Below are 25291 nucleotides of genomic sequence, written 5' to 3'. Positions count from 1 at the left end.
GCTTTAATTTGATATCTCTGCTCTCATATACAAATACTTTTCTTAATATTAGAAATGTTTTTGCTTTCTTACATTTCTTCATCTTTAAACTATAAAATGATGTAATAATACCCTACTCTCCAAAGCCGATGTCATTTTGGTCATGTACATATGAGAAGAAACTTACCTTTGAAATGTGAGGTAATAAAAAAGGGGGGGGGGGAGAAATACTTTTAGCACCATTAAATTTGGAGCAAAAGAAAAGGAAAAAAACTTTTATTAGGCTTGAATCAAAGTTGGCAACCATTGGGCACTGGTCCTTTGTGGGTTACAGAACTTTATAGAGGCCACAGGTCAAGTTTGATTTGTTTAAAATAGCCTGCGTTTATTATAGGTTGGGGGGAAGACATTTTAAGATCTAAGTTGATGAAAAGGTCAAGGTTTGTGGAAGGGTTAGTTTGTTGTTGACTGACCATGAATGATGGTGGTGATGGTGTGGTGTGTGGTGATGATGATGATGAACCATGGTGCTACTGGTGGTGAGGCTTGATGGCACTGATGATTTTGATGATCCACATAGGTGGGTGATCCATGCTGCTGTTGGTGATCCTTCATGGCGATCCATGGTGGTGATGTTATAAGGGGTAGTGGTGGTTATTGCAAGTGGTGATGAACTGTGCTGATGTTGTAGGTGAGAGGATGCATCGCACTGGTGATGGTGATGATGCTGATCCAGGGAGGTAGTGATCCATGGTGGTGGTGGTAGTGGTGGTGGTGATGAGCCATGGTGATGATGATTGTGCGGATGCATGACACTGGAGATGATGATGACGGTGATGTCGATGATGGTGGTGATGATCATGATGATCATCCATTCTGGTATGGACGTTGTAGGTGGTAGTAGTGCTGATTGTGGTGATGAGGATGAATGGCACTGGTAGATATGATGACGTTCCATGGAGGTGGTGACCCATGATGGTGGGGATGTACAATGTAGTGTTCGTGACTATGGTGGTGGTGGATCATGGTGGTGCTGATAGTGAGGATGCATGGTGGTGGAGATAATGAACCACAAAGATGGTGATCCACAGTGGTGGAGATGGTGATGAAATGTAACCCGTTCTTGATATTGGTATGATATGGTATCTTTTATGGACTGCTGAATATAACAATTCTGTTAGCTTTCTCATACTTTGCAATATCCCAAGTGTTGAAATGTCATTCCCATTGCTTGTAACCTGTGAAATAGACCTTGCAATGTGTCCATGTTGGTTTCCTTAACTGCCACACATTCAGATGTGATCACAAGGGTCTGATATAAAATCTATTCGTGATGCAAAATCTCCTGGGTGATTGTTTCAGAATTTATGGAAGGAAGAAATGTGTAAAAACATGCAGCTGTTATGTGTTTTTACTCTTGCAGAATTTGTTTGGGAGGTTTATATTCATTTTTTATTTTTGTAGGGGGTTAGTGTTTAGATTCTGACATTTCAATTTAAACATATAACAAAACAAGTGGGCATTATATCTGTTTTTTCCCTTTGTTGTCACTGTTTTTATTTTGACTTATTATTTTTTTTTTAGGGTGAGGGGGGGCAGGGAGGGATGTTTGTACAGGGATTTGTGCTTAGCTATTTGATGAATTCCTTATGCACCCTTCCCACAGGTCTCTTACTTTCTCTGTAATGGCAATCTTTGTCTATTTCCTATATTGTCCAATAGAATGATCCCTTGTTATAACCCTTTAATATCCTGTTTGACCTCAATACTTCCAGGTTAATCTCCCACTTTACTTTTCAAATTGAAACCTATATACCACTCTGAACTTCAAACAAGGTTTTTGGAGACTTTTCTGTCGTCACAAATCAGCATTGGTTGTAAATTTTGAAAGAAGGGTTTCTCCCAGATCTTGTCCTATTTGTTCTGCTAGAAGTATAGGAATGTCAACCAATCAGAAGATGGTATATGACCTTTGATATATATAGGTATCATAGATGTCTTAATTATAAGGAATGGTACCCAGTTATTGGTGTCATTATCTACATGACGGTCATGACCTTGCAGTAATGGCACAATAAATAACATACAATACACAAAAAATGATCAGTTGTCAAGTCTTCATGGACTTGTAGATATGCAATGGTGATTACTTTATTAAAATTCTCTCCCTAGATGTAAAGGAAATTCTCCAGTTGGCAAAGAAGGAATCGGTTCCTGTTTGAGTTTTGGCAGCCATCCATCTACCCGACCGAGGTAAAGTTTTAAGTTTATTAATATTGCCTGATATGACTTGTATATATATATATATATATATATATATATATTAAAAGGCCTGTACCTGAAAGGAGGTTATCACACAAACTAAACATCCCTGTAGTTCAACGCCTGTCTTAGAAGGGTATTGGAAAGGTCGTGAATGTTTAGCCCACAATATTTCTCTCTGCGCTCTCTCTTCTATTCCGTAGAGACTGTTTTTGTTTTAAATTGTCACTTTGATGATACATAGCATTTGACAGTTTTGAACCTGTGGAATCACAAAGGGGGTTGGGGAGGGGGCATGGGGGCTCCACACTTGCCCCGATGCTCCTGGTACCGGCTTGGACTACCTGCATTCTGTTTACTCCCCCCCCTGGCCAATGTTGCTCTCAGTTTGCTGTTCCCTCCCCCTGTTACAAACTGTTGTGTATGTATGTACATATGTTGTACATACTTTTGTGTTGGGTTAATTATGATTCTTTGTGATATTCTGGCCATATGATGTAATATCACAAATTATCGAATACACCTTAGTCCGACCAGGTGACTTGTGGCTTTACCATTTCACTGATAGGGGAGAAGAGAATTGCAAACCGTTAAGTACCACAGAAAAAGTGTTTTGTCCCATCCACTAGAATTTAGTTTTGTTTTCCATACATTTTGGCAATCCTTTTGCCTAATTTGATCAGTTAGATATGAAGGCAAGCAAGTTATTCATTGAAAACAGACAAAACATATTCCCTAGTGCTATTAAGGGTCACAGTCTCTTCAGATGAAACTGAGTCCTGTTTGTTTCTGTGTTTCTTGACCTGACCCTTGGAGAGCTGTGATATGTGTACATGCCATCAAAAGAGCAGTTCAAGTTCCTGTAATGGTGAGGAATAGTTATAGATACGACTGTAACCCATTAATCACCAACTGCGGAACTTTAAAATGTCATTGGGCGATTATTGGTTTATACAATCAATGGTGGTGAAAGAGCAGGTGGGGGATGGTTTGAGGGGGGGGGGAGGAGTCAGGGATGAGGTAGGAAAATAATTTCTTTCATTCTCAAGAAATGTTTTAAACACTAGATGATTAAGACTGTTGTAAGCCTGCATATATCTAAGGGCAGCATATTCACTCTCTCAGCCATGTTTCTATGATTTCTGGCCAAATCTTTGTCACAATTCTCAATCATTGTGCACAAATATGTGGTTGTAACAAGCAGAAAATGGTAACATACCATTCTCACCACATGGTATTTGAGATTCTCATGGTACCATGCTGGTTTCAAAATAAGTCCATGCTCCCCCTCCCATCCCCTCTCATGGGCTCAAGGTGAAAGGTCAATTAGAACCTATGTTAGGGGGTTCGTTTGTGGGTTGTGGACACCATTGAATTTTAGGGTAAAAATAGATGAAACAGAAGTCTCCAAAATAAGTTGGGCACAAAAATGCAGCGCAGAGTTTCCTGGAATCCTTGACTGACATGCAATATACATACCTACCTATATATGGATGGGACAGGAATAATTAATAAGGTGAAGAGAAAGCTGTTGCATAAACCATCTGACATCACCACACTTTGTTTTGCAGATATTGCGACTGCAATATTGTAGAGCTAATGTGACTTTAAAGGGTGACAATAGGCTTAAAATAAATTTCCTCCCCCCCCCTTCCAATTACCTCCTCTCTTTGTTCCCACCTGATATATTAACTCCACTATTTATGCTATTTCTTTAACTGTTCATGATTTCCCTTGAGCCTTTGCAAAGAGACAAATTCAGCAGACATAAATAAGAAGATGGCAAAAAATTTATCTGCTGACATAATGCTGTTTTAAACCGGCACCAACGGAGTTAACCCTGTCGTGTTTTTTTTTGCTCTCTTGGAAGCTGATCTTTATCCAACCATTTTTAGAATTCCTTCTTTAGCCGGTACCTCAACCACAATCACCTGCCCGATCATTCTACTTCCCCAAAATAAACGTCAATCTCAAAAACATTGGGGCTTTTATGATCATCACATGTGACAAAGTTAGTTCCTACTGCCGGAAGATAGAGCCTTAATTTTTCCTTTTTTTTTGTTTTTTTGCCGAGCTTCATTGTGCCAAGGAAGGTGGATATTTTGATATTAAGCCTGGCTCTGTTGGGTGCTAATGCAATACAAATAAAAACCAATGGGATCTCTCTTGCACGGTGGCAGTCTGCGGTTCTGTGTGTCAGAATTACTACGCAACATGGTGCTGTGATGACCCATTATGACCAGAATACTTTTTGAATATCGGAAGACCTATGATTTATCCTCCCAGAGGGTATTTAGAAAACTATCCATCATCCGATAAGGAGGAAAGAATGGGGGAGAGAAGTATCAATCAAATATAAACCTTGTTTAAAAATTGGGTTTCTTTTGGGTTTTTTTTGTCAAACTTCATTTTGATTTTGCAAAATGTTTTAGTTTTCAAAGTACATCTTTAAATGTCTACGAACATTTGTCGTGTGCGATGATCTCATTCAAACATCTGTTAAAAATTTTTCGAAAGGTTTTTTCGTTTCCAAGATATACACATTTGAAGTTTTGATAAATCTGGGGAAACTCGTTAAATATGTGCAAACTATGACGTAGAGTGTTGCGCTCATCAAACTTTTGTTTATTTTAAACATCTATAATTACAAGCCCACATATATCATTTGAATATGTAGGGTGATGTTCCTATGAAGATGATAGAATATTTCAAAGACATTGGCTTAGGCCACAATTACTTCACATTTGAGAATGAAAGGAGGAAAGAACCCTGTAAAGGTGATCATGATCGTAATGTGGACGCTCACATACTCAGGATCAGACCCCCCAAATCTGGATCTACCTTTACATAGGAGGGGGTGTACCTGACCCCCTCAAGGGCAAACACAATTGTGATGTGATGAGTAAACTTGTTACCATGAGAGAAGGAACAGAGGGTTTGGAGTAGTCAATGGAGTGCACTGAGCCATGGTCCCCTTTTTGTCCATCAACAGTATCTCTCACTGTATATTTATCTCGCTTTTCGAATAAAATTTCCCAGTTCCTCTCGTTTCTATTGCCTACTCAGCCTGGCATGTTACGACACCATTATGACACAGACCAACACTTCCCAGCCCAACCTCTGACCCTTCTGATTATCGCAGTTTGTTCACTGTAGTGTATGTAAACAGTTATGATAAATAGGTGACAAAAACTACAAGTGTTTCATCAACAGCAACTCCACTAAGTGATCAACAAACACAGGGGATTTCTTTAAGCTAGTATATTTAGAAGGGACACCTCTTCACAGGGAGCTTTAGAACATGGTGAACAAAGGGGGTAACCAACAGTGAACAGTTACATGCTTCCTTCATATGTATTTGGTACTACAATAGCTACAGCTCCTACTGTTTTGATGTAAAAAGGTAATAAAAAGCTGCCTAGTACTAAGGCTTTTAACATTTTTTTGTTCACAACTTTTCAAGGATTCGGGAAGAGGAAGCTGTGTTCTCACTCTCTCTATCTCTCTATCGTTTTTCTGTAAGGAAGGAAAATATTTGTTCTCAGTTGCTAATGGTTCTTTATCAAGGTTTTTTTTTTTTTTTTTGTATCAAGGTTTTGTTTCTTTTCCTTTTTTTTTTGGTGTGTGTTTTTTTTGGTGAGAGAGATCACTTGGTCAAAAGTGTTCCTTTTGAAACAGCAGGATAAGGGACATCTTTTGTTCAATTCTTTTGTGCCATTGCGAGCAAAAGCTGCAGAAATGATAGTTCTTTTGAAATCGAAAGCAAAACAGATGCTTATAAAAAGCAAAGGATCGAGACAGGGAGGAAAATAAAGAGATTTTGGAAGAGCAATCTATCTCCTTTTGTGTCGAAAATACAAGTATTGGTTCGTGCACTGTGCTCATGGCAAGAACGGCCACTGATTTCTTTGAGGAAAACTTGATGCAAAACAGCTGACTAGAATTTGGGTAGGAAATAAAATTTATAAGCAGAAATCCGTTTCTTTTTCAAATAAATACGAGAAAGAAAATAAAGGTAAGAAAACACATCTTTTCTTCAATCATATGATTTTGATGATATTGACCAAGTTTCAAAAAAACATAAGATATAAACTGAGTTCAAACACCTTTTGATTGCAAAAATGTTGTCACATGTTGTAAAGAAATGTTGCTTGTAGGATACATGTGTTAATCATTCCTATACATTCGTTTAAAGTTTTTGAACAGAACTAAATTTCACACTTAATTTAATAACAATATGGAGAAGGTTAGCTGTAACATGTGTATAGTACCGATATTATGGCCCCCATGAGAGTATGTACCCACTCCCAACCCCCCCCCCAGCCTCAGGTCCAATGTGGTTAAAGTAGCTTTCTGCGATTGGTTGCCCATTTTTAGTAAATTTCACGAACCTATCGACCATTTTTTAAAATCACAATGGAACAAACGGAAACAAGATCCATAAGACCCTTTCTTATTTCATAAGTATGAATGTAAATATGAAGAACTGAATGATTAGAGCAGACTCGATCCAAGACAGTTCTAGCTGTGGGAGTTTTCAATTTGTCTCCCATCATTGCAATAAGTGAAGCCTTGCTCTTCTAGAAATGGGAAAAATTTATCAAAGTTCAGTGGGAAAATGATGCTTTAAATTGTGCCTTGGGTTATGGGTATCACTAACCATTTTCATATGAAAGGAAAATGTCAAGCTAAGAAATTTTTACTTGCACAATTCTCTTAGAAAATAGACAAAATTTTGAAATTTGTGACCTTGTCCATCAATCTCCTGAAAAATTGTATTTTATGGTACAGATTTTGCAGTAAACAGAAGTATATATATATATATATATATACACTATGAATATATGTGGATTAAGAGCTTTTATCATAACCAACCACATCTTGGTTGTAGTAGGGATTATTCATACAGGTGTTTGTTGCAAATGTAACAGCATGTTGCTACGTAGCCTGAAAAGGATAAACGCAGCGGTTTTACGCTTCAGTTTGCAATGACTATATTGGAGGCAGCCCTTCTAGACAGACACTGGGCTGGCCGTAGGTGATCATGTGTGGAAGCAAAGATAATGTAGATAAAAGAAGAGATGCCAAAAACAGATAATACACGCTTTGTTGTTTATTACTTCATCAATAGGTAAAGACACTAAAGTAATTTTATTAATCTGTGTACAGATCATACTATTTTGGGTGACAGAAATGGTATATATTGTACTAATTGTATTGAGGTTGAATGGAGTTGCCCATTCCCACCGCAGGAGAAGTGCAAGTAAACACAGCTATGTATGTGTCATGGCAAAACGATACCTCACAGCCCTCTCTGTGACCCATGCATTAGGAAAATGAACTATAATTAAGAAACAGCCATGTATTTCAAGCGGATCAAGTTGTTCATACGTCCACTAGTGTTATATCCAGTCATGGCTATATGTCCACTAGTGTTATAACCAGTCATGGCTATATGTCCACTAGTGTTATATCCAGTCATGGCTATAAGTCCACTAGTGTTATATCCAGTCATGGCTATACGTCCACTAGTTTTATATCCAGTCATGGCTATACGTCCACTAGTGTTATATCCAGTCATGGCTATACGTCCACTAGTTTTATATCCAGTCATGGCTATGCGTCCACTAGTATTATATCCAGTCGTGGCAACGTGTCCACTAGTGTTATATCCAGTCATGGCTACATGTCCACTAGTGTTATATCCAGTCATACCTATATGTCCACTAGTTTTATATCCAGTCATGGCTATGCGTCCACTAGTGTCCATTATTCCAGTCATGGCTATATGTCCACTAGTATTATATCCAGCCGTGGCTATATGTCCACTAATGTTATTCCAGTCATGGCTACATGTCCACTAGTGTTATATCCAGTCGTGGCGATACGTCCACTAGTGTTCATGGCTATATGTCCACTAGTGTAATATCCAGTCATGGCTATGCGTCCACTAGTGGACTATTCCAGTCATGGCTATATGTCCACTAGTGTTATATCCAGTCGTGGCCATATGTCCACTAGTGTTATATCCAGTCATGGCAACATGTCCAAGTGTTAATCCAGTCATGGCTATATGTCCACTAGTATATATAGAGTCAAATGTGGCTATACGTCCACTAGTGTTATTCCAGTCATAGCTATATGTCCACTAGTGTTATATCCAGTCGTGGCTTGAATCACTAACTTTCAAGGGTGAAGTCACTCAAACAAGTTTGTCAACTTTCCCCATAGTAGAGTTGTCGAATCCAAAGTCGTGGAAATAATCTACAAAGACCCGACTCGACCTTAACAGGAAATGAATCGTTGCATCTCTGATGCCCACGAGACATGGATGTACTACACGTGTAATGTAATGTTTCAAACCCAAAAATGAATATTTGAGCACTGTGAATTAATGTCTTACTCTCCATCTACAACATCATAGCAAGACTACCGACAGGAAGATACTCATTTGCATGGTCCGTTATTAGTCGTTCTGCAGCTCATACCCATTGATCTAGGTCTCTACTCACTCTTGTACTACTACTGTTTCCATTTCCTGGTCTGCAGATCTCTACTCACTCTTGTTATGGTTTTTCATTTCCTCCAGGATCCAAATTACCCGTGTCTTTATTCCCAATTGTGTCATCGACAATAATATCGGAGGGGCATGGCAGTCAACAAGAAGACATTCCAAAAGGCGATCTGCACTTTGTAAGTTACTCTTCCATGGTTTATAAATATATAATGAACCATCGGTCAATTTGGGCAGTTTTTTGTTGTCTTTTGAGGTGCCGGAGGGGGGGGGGGGAGAGGAAGTTGGTGGAAGATGTATTCTATTCCACAGGGGGGTGTTTACCTTTAACTGCAGTGTCAGGATCAAGTTTATGGCTTCCATTCCAAACACGGATGATACAGTTTCCCCGAATTCCAATATGTCAAGGTCCATGCAAAATTTATGAAATTATCAAGGTTTGGTCAATATTGACTAAAAACAATTCCAATATTTCACTATCATAACTACGTGGTTACCATTCCGTAGTTACGGAAGCTGGACAAAACTCAAAAGAAATTACAGATGCGATCAGGTATTTTATCAGAAGGATGTTCTATGTGTATAGAAGAAATTGTTCCAAGGTAAAGCTATACTTCCATTTTTGGAGGTAAAATACAGTGTGGGGTTGAAGACGTGAAAACCTTGTGGCTCTCTGCCATTTCTGTATTTTAATGAGGGTAGTACTGGGCCTGCTGACATCATGGTTTTTAATTGTGCAGTAATTTACAAAAGGTATTTGAAAAGAATTGATAAGGTGTGACCAATTTTTGAGTAAAAATTGCAAGTTTTGGTTGCCAAGAAGGGAGAACAATTTTGAAATACTAACTATTGGCTAGATCGACACACCTCAAAATAAATAGACTTGATTCTTTAGTTTTGTCTAAAAGTGAAACACTTACAACATCTTGTCTAATTCAGTATATACTAAGCCTTTGTAAATATTAGGACTGGCACCCAGTTTGAGTGACTTGTTCACTACAGCGTGACATGTAAACAGGCTTCTTGAAGATAAGAAAGGAAAAGAAAAAAGGTGTAGGGTGATAAGTTCATGACAGCTCTGTTCTTGGAAGTTTTGGTAAACAGTGTGACGCCCAGAAAGCTATAGGCAAACAGGGGGAGCATGTACGGGGGGGGGGGGGCCACGGACGGCCAATGCACCGTTCTACTTTTTAGATACAGTACCTTTATCAAGATTGTGTAAGAGATGACACATTGTTTTTAACATTTTTAGCTATGGGGTGCAGAGGTTGACCACAAAAATTTGGGAACTATAAGGGTTTCAGATACTTTCTGCCCTTGATTTTTCATAACCATTTTAAAGGGATTGTATTAAAGAAGAACAATGTTCTTTTACTTTTGACACAAACTACCTGTGTTTATAACGTACCGCTACAACCAGTAGGCCAAACATGGATGGGTTGTTTGACTTTTTTATCACCCTGCCACAGTTTATCACTTTAAGTTTGCTACAGGAGCAATTGAGCACAGCATGCCACTCTACCATTGTTTCTACAAATCTGTTTACTATTTATAAGTATTACAGAATGGTGTAATTCTCTCAAAAGGTGAAGGACAAATGTAGTTGAGTTGTTAAAGGGCTTCAGTGCTGATAAAATGGGATAAAATAGAGGTGGATAATATTTAATAGTGTGCCCATAAGTTCATTCACACCCATTCAATTCATAACAACCTGCTCCTCCACTAAGTGACTCTTATTAGAAGGACATGTGTGTATACAGGACAATTCAGACAGCATTTAACAGTATTTAATTGGCATGTAAAATATAGTATTGAAAAGTTAAATGCTAAACGGGTGGATCTGTCACCATGGCCATAAATACAATAGTTGAAAGTACTTCAACTTGCGGCTGAATTTGCGGCTGCATATCTATTAAAGAAGAAAAAAAAAAAGGTGATTTTATAAGTGTCCTGACTGAGAAAATTTATGACATCGGATTATATTTGTCAGATTATAAAGTTCTGAGTGGCATGTTGTTGTAGTAGGTTAACCTCACATCTGAGTAACAAAACTAGGCCATAATCCAGTGAGTCATATGATTTTGTCGCTTTGTGACTCATATTTGCGTACTGTGTAGTATGTGGAAAGCGGGATCATGTGAGAATCATGGACAATTGAACTTTATTGCAGCTTGAAAATGTTATCTTTCATTATCCCATGTGCATGTTAAATTGGAATGCTCTCAGGAACAGGGACTCTGACGAAGGTTTGGGGGGGTGGGCAAAGAGCGAAACCAATTTGCAGTGTTGTAGAAGAGTGCTGCTTACGATGGCACCAGTCCCAAATGTAAATCTTTGCTTTGACAATTTTGGGAGTCCATGCCCCTCCTCCCCCACCCCTGGCCTTCATCCTTTACCCAAGTGTCAAGGTCATGTTGACAGGTTTGTGCACATCACTGTGTGTTAATGGTTATAGTGAAATTCTTTAAAGTGGTGCTCAGTGTTGGTGACGTTTCTAGAGTTTTTTTGACTTTGACTTTGAAATCATTGTTTCAAGCAATTTATTAAGTAGCATTTTTTCAGCCAAATGACTTCTGCCTTGAGACCAAAATAAAACTTAATAATCTCTGTTGGGCACCTATATATACATATATGTATAGATAATATATATATATATATATATAGATAATATAATATATATATAGATAATAATAAGCCTTCTCTATGATTCAACAATGAAAAACACAAATGGAACAAACACTTAACAAATAAACAACTTTTTACAGGTGGAAGGAGACAAAGATTGTTCATAAAGGCCTTTAAATATTGTTGCCGTGAAGTTGGTTTGACCTCGTCATAAAATTTCTCTTTCTGGTTTAGGCCCATTTTGTTTTTGCAGTAACTTGTTCACAGTTTTGTTTCCAAGGGCTAGAAGTCAAATTGCCTGATTGTTTACAGTTTCTATTGTGGATGACAACTTGTGGCCATTACAATGCAATTTTATCAAGGTATGAAGTGAAAAGCCAAATTCCGTCAACAAACTTTAGTCCAGTCCAAAACAACTGGACTGTGTCTAATATTAAGTATTTTGTAGCATTTTGTGGCATTGGGGGCTATAGTTTGCGACAGCTTAAAAAAAAACTACCTTCAGTGGTATTGAAACAGCTTAATGCAAATTTCAGGTGGGGGTGGGGGGAGGAGAAGGGGGTAGATTTACAATTCATTTTGCATGTCTGGTAACAATTCACGTTTGATGTAGTAATCAAAACAAAACTTTTTTAATGCGGTATAGGTTCCATCATAGTCAAAGAAGGGACTTGTGGGATCGAGTCTGTGTGCCAAGGGGTGAGGAAGGGTACGTGGAATGTGTGTGAGGAAAGAAGAGGGCCTAGTAATGGGTAGAAGAACAGCATAGCTTGTGAAAGGCATTCCATCACAGTACAAATAATGGATAGAAACTTTCTTCTCTTCTTCGACCTTTTTTTTGCATTGAGTCAAATAACTGTAGTTTATATGATAGACAACTCAGTTCACCGTAAATGTCACACATGTCAAAAAAGTCAAATTAATGGTGACCTGTGTTCAGACGTCAACACTCATCGTCAAAGTGTCACCCTGCAAGTATTTTACCCTCCTTCATTGAGACATGATTTAATGTTTGGGAATGACTGGAAGGTTCAGCACCTCCAAGAAACGAGGCCTACTTTACATCTTTTCCTCAGACAGTTTTGTTAACGCATGGTGGAGTCAATACTGAGAACTCTACGCAACCCTAATGCCAGCATGTGTCCTAAACTGGTGTTCATGTATTGTGTTTCTGTTAGCTCTATATATATTTCATGTATGCCACATAGAGCATTCCATTTCTCAAACACAGTTTGTAATATTCGGTTTCAAAGACACCTGCAGTAACTTCTTATAACCTCTTTCTATGTCGGTTAATTTGAAACATTGTTTCGCCAAATATCGATTACCTACTGCGTGGATCTTTGTTATTGAGGATTGCTCAAAAACAAATCAATTTCCTGTCTGTCCGACAGTCTAATCATAGCTTCCCTGCTATTTGGCATGGGGTGCCAAGTTGACAAATCGTGAATGCAGGTAAGGATATGTGAGCGAGTGAATCCCAGGGTCACCCTGCTCTTTGAACATGGCGCGGCAGTTACCTTGATTTTAAGAGCGTCCTTGAGCACATACAGTATGCAATTACATACTGAGGCATTGACAGAATCTGGGAGAGGGAAGGGGGGATGGGTGGTATATACTGGGGTAGTGACAGCACCTTGGGGATGGGCGGTGATGTACTGGGGTAGTGACAGAGTCTGGGGGATGGGTGGTGATGAACTGGGACAGTGACAGTCTGGGGATGGGAGGTGATATACTGGGGTAGTGACAGAGTCTGGGGAATGGATGGTGATGTACTGGGACAGTGAAAGAGTCTGGGGGGATGGGTGGTGATTTACTGGTGTAATGACCGCATCTGGGGGGATGGGTGGTCATGTACTTGGGTAGTGACAGAGTCTGGGTGATGGGTGGTGATGGACTGGGGTAGCGACAGAGTCTGAGGGGTGGTGATGTACTGGGACAGTCTGGGGGGTGGGTGGTGATGTACTGGGATAGTGGCAGAGTCTGGGGAATGGGTGGTTATGATTGGGACAGTGACAGTCTTTGGGGATAGGTGGTGATATACTAGGACAGTGACAGAGTCTGGAGGTTTGTGGTGATAAACTGGGGAAGTGACAGCATCTGGGGATGGGTCGGGATATACTGGGGTAGTGACAGAGACTGGGGGATGGCTGGTGATGTACTGGGACAGTGACAGAGTCTGGGGGATGGGTGGTGATGTACTGGGGTAGTGACATAATCTGGGGGGGTGGGTGGTAGGGGATATACTGGTGATGTATATACTTAAGAAAAGAACGACAAGCAGACTATGTCAGGAAGTCTTTAATCAGCAAAGAGATTGACCTCTTGACCTCTCCCCTCAAGCTACCTTGCTGAAAAACAAGGAAAGTAAGAAATACCTTCTGACCCCTGTCAGCTGTTCAGTACACCTGTGCTCTTTCTAATCACCTTCTAGTAGTAATCTCTTCACCCAGGGGATCACCTTTTTTTATACTTTTTTATTCTTATTATTATTCCTTCTAATTTGATGCCCATCAGGATATATCAAGAATGACCCCTGATAAGCATATTGTGGTATGTAATGGCTTTCTAATGATATCTCATCTCTGATACCTAGAGGCATGTTTGTGCAAAGTCATACCCCGTTCATAACATAACAATTATTTGGAGTCTGCGAGTGTCTGCGGGCTGTCAAGGGGAATTAAAAATCGTATGACTCAGGAAATGCAGGGAGCTATCTCTTGGGTGGCATCGTCAACTCCTGTTATATGGACAGGATACGAAAATAATTTTGTTCAAATACATCTATCGGGGAAATATTAAAATATTGGAATTTCAGCCATAAGATTTATAATTCCTTCTTTACTTTCTTTTTTCTTCCTGTTTTCTTTTTTTTCTCCTTTACTTGGCCCATTTTTCCCCTCACTGAGCCAACTTTGAAACAAAGTAATATTAATTTAAACAAACATTAAGAGTGTGTAAAATTTCAAATTTTCAACATGGCACTTTCTTCCTGCATCAATCTAATGTAACAGACAGCATCTGTAGGTGGTTGTATTATTTATTTAATTCAGAGACCCTTTTTAACATAGATTTTAAGGAGAAGCAAATCAAACCATCATAATTAACCCTATCATATGACAGAGATTTATTGGGCGAGCCCATCACAGAAGCCCCTCACACAAGCCCCTCACACTAGCCACTCACACTAGCCCCTCACACAAGCCCCTCAAACAGCTCAGAGTAATGTGACTTACTTTGGGATATCATGTGGTCCTTCATTTGCTATAGATTGAAGACTTGAGCAAGTTGAAATAGTGACATCACAGAGCAGATAGTGACATCAGAGAGTAGATATATTGCTTGAATAAATATTCGTTACTGCAGCTTACTGTCCTTGGTAGAGCTGGTGGTGTTTGTCAAAATGTCTAGATGCTGATATTTACCTAATACCTGACAATTGACAATATCATGAAAGTATAACAACACGAAAAAGAAATGGAAGCTGATTTAATCTTTCTTACAATATTAATATATGGATTACATGTGAGCGTGTCCTGACCGTATACTTTGCACCAGGGTGTATATATATACCTTACACACAAAACGAGACTTTTCTCATCCGATTGAGGTAGTTGCTCATCACAAACGTCTATTTATCGCAAAAGACATGTAAACGCTACCATTGTTCGTCATTTAAGGAGGTAACCCACTTGTTAAACTTTTAGCGGCCATCGGAGCAAAATACAGCACGTAATACATTAATTGTCTGAACCAACCTGTATACTTAATGAATGTAGTCGGCAACATAAATCTGTCGTTGTAATATGTCAGGATAAGTTCCTGTTTAGCGCTGTTATTATGGATATCCATGGCAATGTACTTTCAAGGTAAAGTAAGCTTTATAAAAAATTTTGTCTACCCTGCTTCCATATTGTATAAATTTTACATGATCACAACAGAAAAATTGATTAGAGCTACATCGGTATCAAATTTTCAGTTGTTGCACATTGAAGATGTTGACTATATCAATTCAAGATAATTTTTTCTTTGGACATTGACTCCAAAATTGTTCCGGAAAATTCTTTTTGTCAGCTCCTCATTTTCTTTTCATGTCAATTACGTCGCAAAACTGTTGTTATTTGTGATTATATCCAGAAAACCTGTCCTGTCTTTCTGTTCATCAGCATCGCAGCATGTCTTTTTATAGAAGGGGTCACCGGTGGTGCGCTGAGGTGCGGTGAGGTACTATATGCAGGAGAGGGGAAGGTGCAGTCGCCAAACCACCCTGGAAAGTACCCTAGTGACGTCAACTGCGAATGGCTGATCACGACAGAATACACCAACCACATCACTTTGTTGTTTAGTACGTTTGAATTGGAGGAGTCTCCAGGATGCCAGTGAGTACAATATTTATTCAATTTAGCTGACAAAGTCTCGAATTACCTTTTTATCCAGCCAGCAAAACCTTTGCAAATATAATCCACTTTGATTTCCTGCAAGTGTAGGGAGTCACCGAGTGGGCCCTGTCGGTAACTAATAACTGCTCACAAGGAGAATCTCACAATGGGTCTGTCGTGCACACTGATGGCCCTGGTCACACATCGTGGCATCAATTCATAAGACATTTAATGCTCACAATGATTTGTTCACTGGCTTTGACCTATCAGGATTGATTAAAAATTAAATTGGGCCACCACTGTGTGTTTAATATAGGGCCTGGGATTCACCCCAAATGGGGGTCACTCCAAAGTGGCTTGGAGGAGCTCAGGGTCACTCACCATGAGTGGCTCGCAATGAGTCAGTCATTCAGAATGATTCAATATTAAGCTAACATCATTCTATGAGCCTCACTAACTTTGATTCCCCACGTACTGTGTGTCACACATCATTGGCATTCACCCACCCTAGTCTGTCTTTTTATCGACCTACGTCTTCCACACTGTTGTAAATATATTGTATTCACTGCATCTCTCCTATTCCCAAACTTGAAACATTTCAGAATTGTTAAAACAAAAGGGAAGTGAAATTTCTCTCAATTTTGTAAGGATTTGTCTTTTTTTTCTCGATACAGTTATGACTATTTGGAGATCTACGACGGTAGGAACGCCAACAGTCCGTTGATAGGGAAGTACTGTGGAATGAATCAGCCGGGCCCTCTCACTTCCAGCAGCCAATCAATTTTCATGAAATTCATATCGGATATGACCATCGAAAGACTCGGCTTCAGCGTCAACTACAGCACTGGTAAGCCCCTTCCCTGCCCCCCCAACCTTACCCCCCATCCTAGGCAGGTCTCTCATGTTATGTCCACGATCACAATCATGGCCATTTTTAATGGTGATCCTTGTCGTCATTAAGGCTGTGGTTTCAGATACTGTAGGGCAGCTTTGAGAGAATTGATTCTGGAGGATTAATGGATCTCCAAGATAATTCCCTCGGACACAATTTGAGTTCAAAGTTTATCACCAAAAGTTGGGCATGGGTTGGGGGGGGGTGTATACACCCATTTTCATGTCCCTTTCCTTTAAAGGAATCCTGGATCCTGCCCTGATAAATGGGCAGTCAGTGTACTGTGCAAATTAAGTTAGTGATGGCTGTCCCTTGTGGTTTAACTTGTGAGCAAAGATTTTGTAAATCTGTTCTTTATCTGAAGTTTTCTCATGGGGTTAACCAAAAAAAAAAATCCTTTTGAACTTTCATTCTTTCTTTTAAAGTATATGTGACCAATCCAATGGGCTTTCTCACCAGGGGAACAGGAATGATCAGGAATTCTTGTAAAATTTAATATGCGAATATCAGCGGAATGGAAATTTAATTTTGAGATTTCAATGAACAAATGTGATTGTTGAGTATGAACTACAGCGATCACAATTACTGTTTGCCAGCAAAAAATGTAATTACAAAGAACTGAATAGCTGAACTTTGAACCGTGTGATTCCTCATGTTGACCCCTTGCATTGGCCATATTTTCATTTTTTTTATTTTAAAAGGCAACACCAGCCAAGGTACAGTAATTTCAATAGTAATATTTCCTCCATTAACATTAGTCATAACCGAGAGAGCAAAGGTTGGATAATTGCACTTGTGTGGGTGAAGTAAATGATTTAAAGTCAGGATTTAAAAATCTGGTTTAATTGTAGCAATTCCAGGTACCAGTTTTGTAGGATAGGAAACTATTTTTAAAACTGTTTGTTATTATTTTAAAGCTCTCCAGTGATGACATTTATTGGAGCCAGATTTATCTAAACAAATGGAAACATTTTCATTTGGGACGGTATGATCGGCTTGCCCCAGCTTCGGTTCTCCTAATTGGATGAATTCATGTTTGGATATTCCTTCATGGGAAAAAAGGAAATATTAGGAACAGACTGCATTTTCAGTTCTGAAATTGTGCAAATCTTGTACCATTGACCCCCACCAGGTGTCTTAATCTTTAAAAGTAAGCAGCTAGTGTGTTGATCAGTATAGAAACTTTTCTAGGAACCGTACCCTATAAATGTTGATATTTGCCATCAAACAGGAACAGGCATTCTTAACTTATTCAGCATTCCTTTGTGTGACAATAGTGTCATAATATGGTTTATGCTCATGTATTTGTGTACTAGTGAGAGGTGAGACATGGCAAACATAACCCAGCTGCTAAATACATTACGACAAGCTCTACACAGTGGCATCCTTACTATAACTTACATTGTCAAGTCACCTGACTATGAAAAAGCACCCTGGCTGCTGAATACAATATAACAAGTGGCACACAGTGACATCCATACTTTTTAATTTACATTGTCAAGTAACCTTAGATGGCAAAAACATCCAGGCTGCTGAATACATTATAACAAGTGGCACTCAGTGACATCCGTACTTTAATTTACACTTTCAAGTAACCTTAGATAGCGTGTTATAAACCCAGCTGCTGAAAATATAATAACAAGTGGCACATAGTGGCATCATTAGTTTACTGACCTAACAGTTGCCACTTGTAAATAATCAGATTTCAGGTAATGAGATTTTGAGTTACTCAAATGATATTTAACAATTGATAACATATGGCAACCCTTATAGTAACCTATTACTTGTTGTCACATGAAACTCCATTGAAAAGTACACCTTGCTACTTTAACACACAGGTTTCAAACACATGTTAAACTGAAAATGGCAAAAACATTATAACTAAAAGTATGTAGTGGGATCTTCATGACATGTATACATTGTCAATTAACTGATGAGAACAGCATGTTGCTACAGACACTCAGATCTTGACATATGAAACTTAGTGACTCTAATGAATTTAACTTACATAACGTATTGTTGCATAGGTGACATCCATACAGTATTTGTTCTTTGTAAAGTGACATTGCGTTGGTAATAAATACATGGTTTTGGTAATAAATACACGGTTGGGACACTTAGATTTCAAGACGACAATCTTTTGGGAGCTCAATAAACAAGTGATGCAAAGTGGCATCCTTACCTTTACTCTTTAGTCACCAAGGTAACATGCTGTCATCAAAACATTCCAGATGTCGATAATTCTGAAAGATTAAATTCTATAAATTAACAAAGTGGGGAAAATGGAGTTTTTGTTCTGTGTTAGCCGGTTACATCCAGTGTTATACTCCTTTAGTGGAGAGGTGTTATTAACTGGGTAAATGTATGTATGCGTCTGCCTGTGCTGAGCATTGCCACATAACAGTGTCCATAGAATTAGTGTATTGGATTTCCAAAACTTTTATTAGGTTAGCCTTTAAATGGACCAAGTGAAGCAAATATCCAAATATTACGACTTTTCTATATTGTCATGAAGATTTAACTCCTCTCTAAGCTAAAGGAAAGTCTTGGATTTTACTTAGGGAAGCAGAATTTTGCAACAGCATGAAAACTATGGAAGCTACATTTGGGTGAGGTGTTGAGGGGTTTGGTGGGAGGGGAAATGGAGGTTTGAAGAGAATTGGTTGGGATGTCATACCTCCATGTTTCCTTGGTTGCCGAGACAATTTTTACAGAATGCATCTTTCAAATATAAAAGCTACTAACTAGTGTTCTCTGTTATGAAGAGCTATAAATCTGTTAAAGTAACTTTGTCATGCAAACCCTCCTTTCAGCATGGCTTGCAGATGGGCCCAAAAAAAAAAAAATAATAGATTCTTGCATTTTTTTTTTTAAAATTTGACTTCACATGTGCTTCCGTGACATGTAAAGATGATACATATGACCTGAGACTAATAATAGAGAAACTAGTCGTGAATCTTTCAGGACAAATCACCCTCTCCTAAAAATGCTTATGATTTTCATGGATGTATTCTGCTCCAATCATAGTGTAACGAACCCCAATTTTGTACATGTCTTCCATGGAAATGGTCTATAAATGTTCCCGTAAGAAAGGTGAAAAGAATAATCTAATTTGAGATACATATGGATTCTGCAAAAGAATACAACGGTATCATACCTGAAATTTAAAAATCATACTTTTCGATAACAGAAAATGAAATATCAGTTCTGCAGTGTCGTTTGGAATGAAGGTTCTCTTCACTTACTTTTCTATCCTTCAGGGGTAATGATATATATCCTGTTTCATGGATTCGTCAAGTCTGTTGCTTTTACAAAATATGTCAATGTAAAATACTACTAATTTGAGCAGTTTGGGAAATAATTGATAACAAATATATATCAAATCCTGAAGAGTTTGTAACTTCTATCAGTTTGGCTCCGAGTTTTGTTTTGTAAATCCTTCTTAGATTTACTTTTTCCCTGGAGGAACATGCTGTCTTGTAGGTGTCATGTAGGTATGTCATGTAGGTATGTCATGTAGGTATGTCATGTAGGTATGTCATGTAGGTGTGTCATGTAGGTGTCATGTAGGTGTTATGTAGGTTATAATACATGAGTATTACTTTATTCTCTTTAGCCTGGTGCATACATCTCAAGAGTGTTTGAATGAGGGGGTGTCATGGGGGGGGGAGTAGGAAGGAGGGAAGAGTAACGTGGAGGAGGAGGGAAGTGTTGCTACCCTAGTGAAAACTTGCTGAGTTTTACACCTCTCTGTGTAAGGTAGAACAAGGTTATAGTAATGCATGTGTAAGCCATCTTTATTTTTACCATTTTCTCAGGTTGTTCGAGGACGTTCTATGGACCGTCTGGAGAGATCATGTCCCCAAACTACCCGTCTAAGTACAACACCAACCTAGACTGTGTCTACAAAATACAAGTTGGCAATAGGAAGAGGGTCAAGCTGGTCTTTGTCGACTTTTGGTTGGAAAACGGAGATACCAGAACAAACTGCGATTACGACTACTTGGAAATACGAGACGGACGCAACAGCAGTAAGTATTATCAGGATTCATCAGCCACCAGAAGAGGGGGACATCAGCCCCCCCCAGTTATTGTCAACAGTGGTGTACAAACGGTCATGGTGCTCCCCCCCCCCACCAGTGCCACCCCACACCCTCAAATCTCAAGCCTATGTCACAGTCACTGGTTATCATTATCTGTATGTAACCTGGCTTGAAGATACATCATACGGGAATATCCTGTGGGTCTAATTAATCACAACTCCCAAAATGTATACAGCTGATGACCCCCCAGTGAGTGGCCATTTCAACCAATTAACAGTTTTACCAATATTGTCTGATTATTGAACAATATGCACAATGGAATTATTTGTATTTACACATTTTCTTTATCACTCTGTCTTGTACAGAGGTCACTCTGGACCAAATAAAGTGTGATGTCTCTCCTCTTGGTATTGAATGCACAAATTTCTTGTTATGGTCAATGTCACAAGCAAGCATAAAAAAGTGTGAACATATAATTTAGTTAATGGATGGGCCAAATAGTATGCAATAAGAAATAGGAAGGTTGGTATGAAATACAAGAGGTTTCTTTGTATGTATGGGGGGGGGGGTTGGTGCAGTGTGGGGTGGTGCAGTGTGGGAGTAGAGGGTGTCTACATTTGTTTGTTTGACATTAAAGGTGTTGCCAGAAGTACAGTTTTTTTTCCTGGGGCTTCTTTTGACTTTGCTCTTTCACCCCTGATCTTTGTGTTAATTACATTTAATTTTTGTTGAATAGTCAGCATCCCTGTTCCAGATTGCCAAGTTTATACTAGTACGACACACCGCCAGCTCACTCAAGGATGAAGCTCATTCCTGGCCTATTTAGTCACGACCATTTAGTTACTCCCTCAAAAGATCTGTCAGCTTTTCATGTTAAACAATCCTTCTTGCACTTGTATCTCCTTCAACTTGTCAAATATGTTTTACCCTCCTTGGAGACATAATTGTTATGACAACTCTCTCAAGGATCCAGACAACTGCAAGCCAACAAATAAAACGCTGTTGAATGAAGACAAAGACAAGAATGTCAAGGTTGTAGAAGTCCAACATTAACACAGGAAAGTGACAGGTTACATGATATCCCCCCCCCGGTGTTTAGGCAAGCCCCCCACCACCACCCCCACCCCTCCCCCTGCATATAAACCACCGTAAAAAATATTGTATCGGTTTATTGCTCAATTAAACATTCTTTGGCTAAAATTAGTCGGACATATTCTGTCAGTGTGTGAGAAAACATCAAAGATCACAAAGTATCTTTCCCAAAATAATTGCTAAAATATTTTGCAAAAGACCTTCCAAATTATTCCAAGATCTTGAGGATGTTAAAGCAGTTAATTACTTGGCTGAGTAAAAGAAAATTCATGTTTGATAAGATACTCTTGAGGTGGATGGACAATGAGTGACAGTTGTTTTTACTTTTCAGCACTTTTCAGAGACAATGTAAAACTGTTTTTTTTAATCTCCCTGGCTTGAATATTTTCCTCCAGATTCCAACTTGATTGGACTATTCTGTGGTAATGACACACCTGGAATGATAGTGTCACACTCCAACACCATGACACTGCGATTTGTGACCGATGGTTCGGTCGTGGAGAGGGGCTTTCTTGTGCAATATATCACAGAAGGTGAGTAATTCTGAAATTAAGACAAGGAAAAATAAGAAGGTTTTAAAAAACTGTAACCAAACACAATTTTATAAATGTGATATTTTGGAGTTAAAAAACTCATATATCGGCTAATTATTATTTGTATGATATTAAAAATAATATGATCAGCAGTTGTATGAATACCATATATATATATATGAGAGGGGTCACCTTGTTTGCAAGTTCGTTGGAATCTGTGTGGAGGGTAGGGGGATGGGGGGATGGGGGAATCAAGGCACATTATTCATGACACACATTTGCGGGACATTTTCCGTTGGAAAAGTGGGCGGGGGGGGGGAGAGTAGATATCGACAATGAGTATCATTGGAAAAGGTATGCTATGATAATATTTAGATGTGTGTTAATATGTAACTACAGAGATGAAAAGATGATACTGAGATACAGAAACTAACATCTTTAATATTAAGTATCTTTGCCTGCAAATAGCTTAGTTATTTGAAGATATTTGAAATAGCCAACATTTTGCGTTCAGGAAGATTATGAGGCAAATTCGTGCTATCATTAGCTAACTCAAAACTGTTAAGAGTCATTCCTATGACAGTCAATAACTGTGGCAGTTCTAATTCATATCCTCATAATTAGCTATATGAACTGTATGCAGAGAACATGCGAGTTTAAAAAAAATATAAAACCAGTGAGTTATTTTGTGGTCTCCTGTGTCTGTGGAAGTACTCTACATAAAGTACAGGTTCGACCCATCTGTCTGAGAAAGCATCAGTGTGTTTTGCAGCGATCCCTAAGAATAGTAACAATAGTAACAGTACAATAGAATAGTAACAATAGAATAGTAACAATAGTAACAATACAATAGAATAGTAACAATAGAATAGTAACAATAGTAACAATACAATAGAATAGTAACAATACAATAGAAGAACAATAGAAAACCTATTTTCCCCAACAAAACTTTTGGTAGTTGCAGATGACCAACGGACCAACCAATGCAGGAGAAACAACGGAGGTTGCGCCTATACATGTAGAACGGACAACAGGGGGAGGGTCCAATGTGAATGTCCAGAAGGGTTTAATCTAAACCAAGACGGACGATCCTGCGATGGTAAGTTGAAATAGTTTGTCACATCAAGACTTCAAGAGCAAATTTAAGTTTCCTGGGAAGAGAATGTTTTCCTGAAAGTGACATTAAAACTAAAAGGTTGCTAATTTTTAAGTATTGGCTCACTTGATTTATGAATTGTTTAAAGGTTAGACTGTCTCTTTACAGTTTTATCGTCGACCTTACTTGGCCATGTTGTTGATATCTTGAGATATGTCGAGATTATAACTGAAATGAGATTATAGCTGAAATTAGATCCAAACTAATAGGTCATTCATAATGTTACATCTCCTCCCCCCAGGCCCCCCATCGTGTATTCATTCCGGTTGTCAACCCTGATTACAGCTACCAGCTATCTGTTAATGGATGCACGCATCATTTACTCAGCTCTCATACCCATGACAGATATGTACTCACTCTAAAGGACAAAAATAGAATGTTTGTTGTGTGCATCTAACAAATATCACATTCTTGTCGTCATCATCACCATCAATCTCTCTCACAGATCAAGGTCATTTACGTCAATCTCATCATTCTCCCCAATTGACTCTTGCCCCGGGAAGCTCCTCTTACCGAATGAATTTCAAAAAAACATAATTCATGGCAGAATTAAGAGGTGTGCGTGCATGTGTGGTATGTGGCTTTGCTCCAAGAAGGGGAGAAGGGAAAAGGACAGAAGAAAATATTGGCAGTGATTTTATTGTCCTATGTGTTTGAATTAGGTTTTAGTGTGTTGGGATGCTGCCAAATTTATGAGCAGCACATGTCATGTTTGTGGGATTATATCACCCGGCGCCCATATCAGCTGGTCTGCTTACAATGAAAATATGGTTTGATTGTCTGATTGTACTAAGTTGGCTTTCTCTTAATTAAGCGCACTTTAAAGGAGGTTTTTGAGTTCAGTTTGGTATTTAAAAAAAGGTTTTACGATGTTTGGTACTAACATCCCATTAGGAGGGAGGTCATTAGCTAGTTGACTAATCAAATTGAATTCAAAATGGCTTTTATGTGTGATTAATATAGTTAAATTGGAAAAGTGCCTGGGTGACCAAATGTTGAATTTGGGTCATATTCCTTGGTTAATAATCACTACTTAACCTTAATCTGTGGGGGGGGGGTGTGGGTAGGGGAACTGTAAACATTGTGTAACTTTTATCAAGTTTCATAGTTGAAAATTTTGCATGATGAAATTTTTCACTATGAAAACTATTGCAAAATTGCAAAATATTGTCAGAATTAGACAAAATCGTGAGAAAAATTTTGTTGTCTTCGTTTTAGTTTCTGGACTTGACAGTAACAAATTGAGTTGTCAGTGTTTTCAGGGGGGAAAAACAAAACAAAAATTAAACACTTTTGAGGCTAGTTCTGGACCTCTTACAACCTATGACAATGTTTACTTTGGAGTAAAAGTACCACAAATGATTTCTTTCTTCAGCTATGGTGGTGTGTCACATAGTACATGATCACTAGACAATTACATACTGACAGTAGAAGCACATAAAAAAACATTGATTCCTTTCCTTCCTCTAAGTAAACTAATTAATCATCACCCTTAGGCTTTATCCATCGCCAGTTGAATTTGCAGTTGACATAAACTGTAAAAAAAATGGCATGTGTTTTAGAACTTTGTCAATCTCAATCCTGAAGATCACAGGGGAAGAGTAATTTTTATTGGAACAAAAGATAGAGGGGTAGATTTGGCAAGGTAGGGGAATGTGTAAGAGGGTAGGTTTAAGGAGTTAAACATATGAGGATCTTGACTGGAACTTGTAGATATTGCATACAGTTGTTTCGCTGAACAAACCCCAGAGAAGTTCACCCAAATACACAGGTGTGAGAAGGTTTTTTTCTGATTGGGGGGTGCGCTGTTGTTGAC

At 38.6% G+C, this 25291-nt stretch overlaps 1 protein-coding gene across 3 annotated transcripts in view; it reads left to right on the top strand.

Annotated features, from left to right (window-relative positions):
* The window catches only part of LOC139961433 (uncharacterized), a 56082-nt gene that overhangs the window by 261 nt on the left and 30530 nt on the right, over window positions 1-25291 (top strand). Inside the window, exons 2-8 of one of the 3 annotated variants that reach the window (XM_071960600.1) lie at window positions 2152-2232; window positions 8831-8934; window positions 15547-15759; window positions 16434-16606; window positions 20470-20682; window positions 22182-22319; window positions 23284-23418. In XM_071960600.1, the coding sequence (XP_071816701.1) occupies window positions 8891-8934; window positions 15547-15759; window positions 16434-16606; window positions 20470-20682; window positions 22182-22319; window positions 23284-23418 (916 nt within the window). In that variant the 5' untranslated portion in view covers window positions 2152-2232; window positions 8831-8890. Of the gene's footprint in view, window positions 1-2151; window positions 2233-8830; window positions 8935-15546; window positions 15760-16433; window positions 16607-20469; window positions 20683-22181; window positions 22320-23277; window positions 23419-25291 lie in introns of all 3 variants that reach the window. The other 2 variants (XM_071960597.1, XM_071960598.1) reach the window with 2 other exon arrangements.

Source organism: Apostichopus japonicus, chromosome 20 (genome assembly GCF_037975245.1).
Source record: "Apostichopus japonicus isolate 1M-3 chromosome 20, ASM3797524v1, whole genome shotgun sequence".
NCBI classification, from domain to species: Eukaryota; Metazoa; Echinodermata; class Holothuroidea; order Aspidochirotida; family Stichopodidae; genus Apostichopus; species Apostichopus japonicus.
Note: the sequence above shows the minus strand (reverse complement) of the source record. Positions and strands in the feature narration are given on the sequence as shown.